Genomic DNA, 10,105 nt, shown 5'->3' with positions numbered 1-10,105 from the left:
TTTTAGGAATGACATTTCTTTTCAGAAATACTGAACTCGCTCATTGAGAAAACAAATCACATGAAAGATCGACCCATTTTGTAAGTTCCAGTTTCAACTGGTGACTCTTGAAAACAAATTAAATGCAAAATGATCAATCAAGCCATCTAAATGTGGGTAACAGAGCTGTGCTGAGTCCAACGTAGGTTCCGTCACAAGTCCTTTCACAAAACCAGTCAACATAAGTGATAGGGTGAACAATCACAAGGTTATGCTTTTGTCACATGAATCACTTGTGATGAACTTGCAAGGGCTTATCGTGGACTCTACCACAGTATCAGTGCCTACCTCCTTGAGCAGGCTTGGATGACTCCACTGTGAAGTTGCCAGTGACAGCCCGGCTGATAAGGCCCGCATGACTGACGGCTCTGACTGCAAGGCTATAGGTGGCATCATCAACTAGTGTGAGACCTGACCAATCAAAGTGGGTCTCTGATGTGGATCCGCAAGGTCTCCACGAAGAGAAGGCACTGGGTCCACTAAGATAGCACTGGATTGGAGAAAAAGATTCCTGAGTAATCAAGCTAGTAAAGCTGTACCATTCCGCATTATTGTACCGATTACACCCCATGCAGTTGCAGGTCTACTGTCCTCACAAAAGCTGACCACTTTGTCTACGCGTACTAACCTCATAGGATTGGATTCCAAATGGATCTCTGAATCCATCCCATGATCCTCTGAGGAAGTTCCTCTGCGACTGGTACCCATCTCGTGTCTCATACTGAGTCTCTGATACAGTATTCACATTGACAACGGCTGCTGACGAGCTGGGAGGCACTGTTACTATGGTGACCCCGTCAGATGATTTCCATGACGACTTTTCGGCGTGATTGTAGCATGTGACAGTGACGTACAGGCGTTGGCCTTCAAGCATGGCTTGGGACAGACCGGTCGTGACGCTGGAAGTGGCATTAGGAGATTGTGTTCTCGGCAGGACGTCATCAAATCCAGGCTCTGATCCTGACCAAAAAAAAAAGACAGGGAGAAACTGTAGCAATTTTTTGCCATTTTAGGTTTCCAAAGTCTGTTTCCAAACAGAAATATCAAAATTTGAGGCTTCGAAACACCCTTTCGATTTCACATTTGCTTTAAATTCTTTGGCTAAAAGTGTTTTTTTTTCAGTACCGTTTACATTATCATAATTAAAGTCCATCTCAAAGTGACTGCGCGTTCTGCTGTTAGGGCTGGGAACAGGCTGAGGCAGACCAAAGACATGTTGGAAGTATTATTGATGCACTGGACTGTAGACCAAAATATGTATGACGTGTTGACCAAGAGGTTGAGGGAACTCTAGAAAGAGATGTTAGCTTACCTATTGTCCACTCGCAGTAGTCAATTCCACTTTCAGGATCAGATGATGACCAACTGAAGGTCAGAGAAATATCGTTGGCACTGAAGTCAACATCTGTTAAGAGGATATAAACTCTAAATTAGATGTTAATTCTTGCAAATATCTACTCTGTGACAGTGATGTGGCTGCATATGTGATGTAGGGATACAAAATGGTGGAGAGTATACACATACCATTTGGATCACCATCGATGACAAAGTGAATTATGGGCGGTGTTAGGTCAATCAGTACTGGATCTGAAGTTGCTATGGCAAAGAGTTCAGCAGCATTTCTCGCCATCACGGTGACATACACATAGGAGCCGTGCGCCATTCTCAGATCAGTGTTGATAGCATCTGTCTGAGTACCCACTGATCTGAAGCTTTGCAGCTGAGTACCACCTTTCGTAGTGCCTATCAAAATGAATAGACAATGGGCTTTAGTTGCTGTGCACAGACTCTTGAGCCTGTCACACCGGATGGCATCTGAACAACCAGCAATTTCCTGTACCCGTAATTAATCACTTCCTGCCAGGGACTCCGGAATCGGAGACGTAGGGTTTATATGCGTGGCCGGGGTCTACGAACTCGGACAAGGGAAACAGGGCCCTGTGACAAAAGACTGTACTCCAAACAAAAGACCAGGCTGCTGGGCATTACCGACATTTTTCACTCTCAAAAGTGATGATAATCCAGCCTTGTTTTGAAACCGTATACCAGGGTTGGGGCATTGAGAGCCAGCAGATTACCACCGGGGTCAAAAGTGCTCCACCACCGCAGCGATGAGCCACACAGCACCGTTGCACGCTAATCTGGCCCCTATTGAAAAGAGGTCAGCAGTGCACTGAGCCAGGTTCGTGAACAAAAGACAGTTATACAACACCGCACAATCTGGGCTCTGTTTACAAGGCTGCAGACCTATGAGACGTCGGACTTATGAGCTGACCCCTGCTGTACTGGATGATGTCTTTGCCTGCCCCTATTCTGGAGGGATTCCAAATGAGTTTGTACATGCACACAGGCTCCAACTGGTCCTAGGGTGTGTGAGACATCATAAGACTGTAGGCCATGGCTGCGCATTGCAGCAAATGTTGCTCAGCAACATGATCTCAGGGTTTCAAACGGGCAATGATGCAGTGAGAAATGTCGTGCAAATCTTATAGCAAAATTACACTTACCACAAAGGGTCAAAATAAGTCTAGTTCAACTCTCAAGTTGAAAAGAACTTTGACAGTGGTATCCAGTAATTTTGAAAAGTCTGCATTTTGGCCCAAAATGATACTTCACCTCAGACAAGTTCATGTGCATCCAACAGTCTCAAACTGGTCACTTTGATATACCAGCAGCCCAAACCAGGCAAGACTTATTCTCATGATACATTGGTTTCAAACGCAGCTTTGTATATGAAAGTCATGATGCGAGATGGTACTCTTGGCTCAGCTGAAGATGACCCACAAACTCAACTCAACTCAACAAAACTAAACCTACCTATGGCCCAGCGGTAGTCCACTATGGGGCTCTCCACGTCAATGAAATGCCACTTGGCCTGAAGAGATGACCAGCCATGTATGAACTGGGTGTGGACCTCCACCGACCCATCCCCTGTGCTGGGTCCTGAGGTAAGTAGTCTCACCTTGATGAAGAAAATGTGATCATTCCCTAAATCTGCTGTGACAAGTTTTCATTATTCATAAAACATTTTCATTATTCATAAATATGCAGGCAGACACTGTAGCAATTTATTTGTACAGTGTTAAAACTTCAGACATTCCTGACAATCCTACTCACACATTTCCTTACGGTCCTCCCCCCAACTTCTTTCATATCGAACTCACTGCAGTGACTGCATGTCTTTGAAATTTGCATGGGATTCTTTTCAGGGCTCAGAAAACTTATCTGGCATAATCTTGGACTGAATATGGAAATGGGAAGAAGGTGCATTTCAACTTTCAAATTATATACAATGAAGCAGAGACTTCCAAATCGCTTGCTCACCTGAACACTGTCTAGCAGAATTCCATTTGATTGTCCCACTGAGGAGATTTTCAATGTTGAGATGTCCTCACTGGCTGTGAAGTAAACCCTGTGCTGATGCCATTGGATGGACCTTAGACTCTGGTCTGAGTGACTGTGGGCAAGCCGGTCGTACAACCTGAAGACACGATTCAATCCAGGGGCCTCAATGCGACCTTCCTGATTCAGCAAGGGATTGTGGGACGGCACAACATGGCTTGCAAAGACTGTTACCTGATAGTGACCGCCCAGTATAGTGTTAAAGGTTTGAGAGATCGAGCCGTGGAGAGACAAGAAGGAATGACCGTCCTGGGCAATCTTCTTCTCAGAAGTGATCACAGCAAACCGGCTGTCAGACCCCACATCCCACTGCACCAAGGGTTCACCTTGTGGACCACTAGTCACCATTTCAGCAGTGGAGAACGTTTCTTCCGTTGTCAAATTGGTGGCAGAAGTGGGATAACTATCAGAGGCGTTGATGTTGGAGAAATTTGTTGACAGTGACTGTGTTGATGACAGTGTAGATGTTTCGTTTCTTGAATGAATCTCAGTTGTTTGTGTAGCCATTGAGGTTTCACTGAAAGTTAAAATTCCTGGACTTGCTGTTGTAAAGCTTAAATCCACATCTGAAACAAAGTTACAAGAAATTCATTAGACCAGTAAGTATGGCCAAGCATTTGTATACATTCAAACTTTAATATAAAGTAAGTTAACTTGACATAATAATTTTTCATCATTCAAAATTTTGCTGTAAATATTGTTTGTTAAAACACATAGATTAATAAGCCATTTGCGAGTAACCTTTGAACAAAATCTGGTACACTGTGCTATCTTATTTCACATAAACAAAACAATTCAAATTCCCCAGACTAAAGACACTGTTGCTATACCTTGTGTTTTGGAGCAAACATGGGTACTGATGAATAAAGATAAAAAAATGATAATTCAGGAAGAAATCCTACATAGCATCGTGTTTCCAAGCACTACACTTTATGAGCTTTTTCTTGAAAAGTTCTTTTATTGAATTCAAAATGTAGATATACAAATGTCTATATATCTCCAGAATGCAGTGCACTACAGGGGTCATTCATATATCAAATTGTAGCTTTTGATCGGCAGAATTCAGCCATTTCAAAAACTCATAACCTGAATCTGGTGACTTAGTACCTACTTTTTCTAGAGCTGGTCACAAATGTCCAGATGGAAAGACTTGTCAATCCAGACTGTTGTACTGCAGGTTTTTGACAATGCTTTTCAATCTGATTAAGAATTTCAGTCCTTGTTTTGGGAAATCGGAAACCTAAAAGAGCTGGAGCAGCATCTACGTCCTCCCTTCAACATTTTCTTTGATGTTTCTCTAATGCAACACCTTTGCCACATGCTGAGCCATATTTGTCTTTCAGACAAGTCAGCCAAAAAATCAACTTTTCCCTGTGACTTTCTTAATGTGGGCACCTGTGGGGCAATGAACTTCAAATCATGACATTAAAACACATGTTGGATTAGACTGAACCTTCTTTAAAAGATCAAGCTTGAATCAATAGCTGGGTTCTCAGAGGCAGAATTTGTGGAATTCACCTGCATTATCTGGTTCCTCCATCATTTCAAAGGATGGATTCAGGATCAAGTTTTCCCCTAGAAGGATGTGTTCTTGTGGCTCAGGGGGAGTGGTGTCCACCACAAATCCGTCTGAAGCAACCGACACGGACTGTAGGCCAGCTGCATCGAAAGCTGAGATCTTGGAGTAGTACCGAACACCTGACAGAGAGCAAACAGATAGGAGCTGGAAAAAATGCTTGATCTTATCGCATTCTGAAATTGGCATCAATGTTGCTACGTTGATAAGAATTAATCCCTGAGACAGGCGCGGATACCCAAAGTCAAAGAGTGAATCACTCTACGTCAAGATAGACCATGCAGGATTTCCTTTATTGTTACTATGACTGCTCTTGACAATGCTATCCATATTCAATATTATGCAGACTCCATAAAGACTAATGAAAGCCATGTTTGATTCAATATTTCGTTCTTTATTCAGAACATCTTCAGGAATGAGATAAGCCATGCAGTTGTAACCTTATAACATGAGTCAGAGGGGGAGTAATTGGCCAATCAGAGAGTCTAAACAGTAAACAAAGAATTGAAAATGGCTCACAGACAGCATCATCTTATAAACCAGTGGTAACAAGGTGTTAGGAGGCCAGTAGTAAGGTACATGTAACAAAGGAGAAGTGAGGTGTTGAATCATCCCATAAACAGAGTTAGCCAAACAAAGCAAGCTCTTTGGAGGCCCTTAATCCAGTGTTTAGAGATGGCTTGTAGCGACTGATGGCTAAAGCTTCCTTAAATAACAATTCCAGCCAATGTGTAGAATAATCAATAACGCTAGTGTTGCTAAGTATCAATGACTGGTAGGTGGAAAATTGAAAATTGTCTATCCATATTGTTTCTTCTCTTTTTGAAAACAAGAAAAGCAGGTAAAGCCTATTTTTTTATGCCATTTAGTTGCCCCAATGACTGCCAATTATTTCAACCAATTTTGTTCACTAGTGTGGGCTACTATTAACTGAAGGCAGATTGGAGTATCATACTTTATGAAGAGGTGTGGACCCCAAAAGAAAATGCGACATTGGAATTTTTTTACCGTCAGTGAGAGGCACAGCTTGGGTCTGTGAGGCGGACAGCTTAATTCCAACATCAGCGCAGGGCAGGGTGCCACCATCTGTAGGGCTCTGTGTCAGTCCGACACACCACTCATAATGGTCTATATAGGATTCTAGATCCACAAAGCCATGCCAGGAGGCTGAGATGACCGTGCTGGAGTTCTGGTATTCTACATCATGGAGACCTGGAATGAATAAGCAGACAATAATTGGTTTCATTTTTTTTTACACTAGAAAATGTGCCCAAATCGAGAATCTTGATGGTAGCCATCACATGCGGGAGTGAGCCCCTGCTATTAAATGAAGATACAAGACAACTTTACATCTGAATTTCTGTGTTACATTGCGAGTTGTGCAAAATTTCTTCAAGTTTTTGCTGTAATGATAACAGGTGAAATGTGGATAAGTGATGGTTATTTGAATTGGTCATTATGTTGAGGCGATGCTTACAAAAAGAAACAACACAGTCCAGTCAAATTCCAGGAATGGAACAAGGGACATCTTCCACATTGAGCACACAGGTGCATCACTTGTTGGAACGGGTCTGATTAATCGATTCGAAACCTCACATCTATTAAAAAAAGAAAGATGCGTAGGTACGCATCCCATCAAATCTAAGTTTGAAATCATTTTTTGGGGTTATCAAGAGCAGCCATGATAGCAAAGTCAATTTCTGAAGGTTGTATTGAAATTCAGAGAGCGAACTCACCTATCCCATCAAACACCTGGCCAGGATCTGGTCCCCTGGTGTCCACCACAAAGCCGTCACTGCTTTTCAGCGTGTGCAAACCAGCTTTGTTGAATGCCCGTACGTTGCCGTAGTAACGCAGTCCACTCTGCAAGTCCAGGCCGGTGAACTGGGTGGAAGACCCATCGGCTGGGAAGGTGTGGTCAGCAAACTGCCGGATGTCCTCTCCTGAAGAAAGATAAACAACGTACAGTTGCAACTTGCAAGTACACTGCAGTTAAGGCAGTTTCAAGGAGGTCCTGTTACACACAACCCACAAATGCAAGAAAGTGATGTTTGAGTCTATCAAAAGAGTTCAAAGAGGAATTTCACAGCGTAAAGGGGCTACTGCATCTGATCATCAGTTTCATATAGGACAGCCTGTATAATAAATGCAAGTATACACCCTCTCCTGGGGAGATTCATGTGTTCAAAGCTTCTCTAACGGTAATTGATGACAGTTATGGTGAGTTATGTACTGTCATCCAAGAAAGGTGCTGATGGAACATAACTGTTCGTGAGCGTGTTCACCTTTCGCTGAGATGCCAAGACACAGTGCAGTGTGCCCTATCTCTTTCTGCAGATTCTTCAAGAAATTGTGCCTGCTAATTTCATGTCCTTGTGTACCCACTTCCAGGAGAGGTGCTAAGGGACACCCAACAGTAAGTTTATTCATGAATCTCCTGAATAATTGCTGAGCGACAACCAACACATACATGTAGCTCCTGAGTGATACCAGGTAGTGATTGTACTCACTTGCTGGATATAGTCAGGTGCTGAGCAGCGGCGTAGCTAAGATTTTATTAGTGGGGGGCACCGGCATCTTATGGGGGGTACCAGCTATCAGTGGTGTGGGTTTTGTTGGGCAAAATTTTGTTAGCCTTGTTCAATATCCATTCATCGTTTTTTATAGTGCAAGGGGGGGGGCACCTGGAATTTCTGGAGGGGCACATGTCCCCCAGCCCCCTGGCTACACCCCTGGTGCTGAGCAACACCTAGCGGTGAGTGTACTCACCTCCTGAATAGTTACTGAGTGACACCTGTGAGTGTACTCACCCCCTGGATTGGTATTGAGTGACGCTGGTAGTGAGTGTACTCACCTCCTGGATAGGTACTGAGCGACACCTGGTAGTGGGACATTGCGTCATCAAGAAACACTCCCATCCAGGAAATAAAAATAACGTCAGGATTTGTCAAGTAATCTGTGTCTTTGGTAGCACTGGGAGTTGCAAGATCTTTAATCTGAAAATAAAAGACATCACACGTAAAGCACCTGATACATTAAACCTCAACCTCAAGAATTAGGGTTTGCTCAGTTACTGCTTGAGAAGCAATATCAACTGCATTATTACTATTAAACATCCCCTCTGCATCTGAGAAACACTGTGAACTTGAACTACACAGAACTCAAAAAGCATTTGAAGCCAAGAGAGTGTACCTATATTTAGGCTTAATTATTGTCAAATGACTCTCACTTTTTCTTAACAGCCATCTGCCAAAAATCTACAAGCTGCACGATCTTCTGTGGAGCATGCACTGACAGTTTAAATATCTACAACTTTAGCCTGGTTCGCTGAGGACAAGTCACTTTTACTTTGTTTTACAGCATGGTCAAACTGTATACAATTATCAATAATACACTGCTCGTATTATGGAAACAGACAGCACTAATAAAGTGGACAAAAAATAAAATGCTGTGTTTTTGTGACTTTCATCAGTTGTCAACTATAATTTCATAATCTCAACTATAAACCTGACCCAGTCATCTCACTCACCTTTGTGCCTCTGACTGTTGAGATTTTTGGTGGTGTGACATCAGGGGTGATGCCATCTGACCTGAACACAGCATAGGTATTAGCGTCATACCAGGCACGGACAAACACGTGATACTTGACTCCCTTCTGCAGCTTGTGGTCTGATAGATAAAGAGATCACATGACAGAATGATACAACAGTAGCACTGAGGTGGCATTCAACTTCCTTTTTCAAGTTCTGAAGATCAAGATCTCAATTGGAACATTGTTCATACATGCTGGGCTTGTCTCCATTTAACTCAGTCACGAGATGAAGACGGAGGCAATTACACATTCAGATGACGAGAGAGATATAGAGGAAGAATAAAGGTGAGGACATGAAACGAGAGAAAAGAGGATGGAGGAGACAAAGGGAGAGGCCACGATGAAGATTTAGGACAAACATGAGACTGACAAGCAGAAAAAATGCAGTGGTTATTACACCTTTCCCTCATTTACCATTTTTGCTCCATTTCCTCAGTTTTTAAAAATCTTTTTTACTAGAATCAAAATAAATACTTTTTTCTACTTTTTCAGCGACGTCCTTTGCCCTTCAGAACAAGAGCAATTTTCAGCATCAGCAATCAATTTCCAATTTACTTCAGTAGATGACTCTATAGTCAGTTTAACGTTTGGTTTAACAATTTCAATTTTAAAATTTAGCAACAGAGCCAAGTGAAAAGAAGGCTCTCTTAGGTTACTTCAAATAATCATGAACATTATGGGCAATATTTCTCCATGATTTTTTTAGAGCTTGCAAGTGTTAGCCAAAGTTATGATATGATTTTGATAGCAAGTTCTTATAGTTCTGCTGTTATTTTCTCCCTGTCTGTCACAGTCTCTTACCTTCGTCCAGTGTGATAATGACTTGGTTATCCTGTCCCACGTCAAACCATACTCTGTCCCTGCCTGCATCAAAGACTCCAGATGGATCCGATGAGGAGTCATCACCGATGCTCCACTCAAACCTGTAAGATATGCAGGAATAGAGCATAGAGTGAGTGGGTCACTGTCGGACATCATTGACTTTTGGCAGAATTGTTTGACCAGCTTAATAACTATAGGATACCCCGCCCCCTATTTGCAATCTTGAAGAGACTAAAACCTTCTCTCTAAACTATATAAAGTGATAATTCAATCAAGTCAGGTGAAAATTGACCCCTTTCGATTGAAAACAAGAAAAAGACAAATTTCAGGGAAACTCTGTGTATCAAGATGTTGCTTAAATTTCCACTGGAAGAGGTTATTCTTCAAATCTTTTCAATCTGAAGTTAGGGGGGTTTTCACTCAAAAGCATCTAGTTCCTTTGTTTCACTCTTTGGAATTAAAGGAATTTACACATGACAAAGTCACGTCCAGTACCCCCTTGAAAAATGTGTGGCCCCCCAACAAAAACATTCTGCCCCAGTTACGACACTGAAACTGGCAAATCTAAGCATTGGTAATTACTCCCGGCACTAAATGTCCTGGACATTTTGCACATTTCTGCTGTGACACAGCAGGTGGAACATCATAAATATGAACAGTTGGCATATATACCC

At 42.4% G+C, this 10,105-nt stretch overlaps 1 protein-coding gene across 3 annotated transcripts in view; it reads right to left on the bottom strand.

Moving 5' to 3' along the window:
* The window catches only part of LOC110986023 (uncharacterized), a 47,220-nt gene that overhangs the window by 2,529 nt on the left and 34,586 nt on the right, over nucleotides 1-10,105 (bottom strand). For all 3 annotated transcript variants that reach the window (XM_087146054.1, XM_087146055.1, XM_087146056.1), the window contains 12 exons: nucleotides 9,411-9,532; nucleotides 8,547-8,686; nucleotides 7,872-8,013; nucleotides 6,754-6,960; nucleotides 6,026-6,229; nucleotides 4,960-5,139; nucleotides 3,364-4,007; nucleotides 2,857-3,001; nucleotides 1,564-1,782; nucleotides 1,352-1,444; nucleotides 668-999; nucleotides 328-529 (listed from right to left, as the gene is read on the bottom strand). In XM_087146054.1, coding sequence (XP_087002180.1) covers nucleotides 328-529; nucleotides 668-999; nucleotides 1,352-1,444; nucleotides 1,564-1,782; nucleotides 2,857-3,001; nucleotides 3,364-4,007; nucleotides 4,960-5,139; nucleotides 6,026-6,229; nucleotides 6,754-6,960; nucleotides 7,872-8,013; nucleotides 8,547-8,686; nucleotides 9,411-9,532 — 2,630 coding nt within the window. The remainder of the gene's footprint in view (nucleotides 1-327; nucleotides 530-667; nucleotides 1,000-1,351; nucleotides 1,445-1,563; nucleotides 1,783-2,856; nucleotides 3,002-3,363; nucleotides 4,008-4,959; nucleotides 5,140-6,025; nucleotides 6,230-6,753; nucleotides 6,961-7,871; nucleotides 8,014-8,546; nucleotides 8,687-9,410; nucleotides 9,533-10,105) is intronic.

This window comes from Acanthaster planci, linkage group LG14, assembly GCF_054643075.1.
Source record: "Acanthaster planci isolate LZ-2023a linkage group LG14, COTS_SCS, whole genome shotgun sequence".
NCBI lineage: Eukaryota > Metazoa > Echinodermata > Asteroidea > Valvatida > Acanthasteridae > Acanthaster > Acanthaster planci.
The sequence above is the reverse complement of the archived record's forward strand: the minus strand, read 5'-3'. Positions and strand labels throughout refer to the sequence as shown.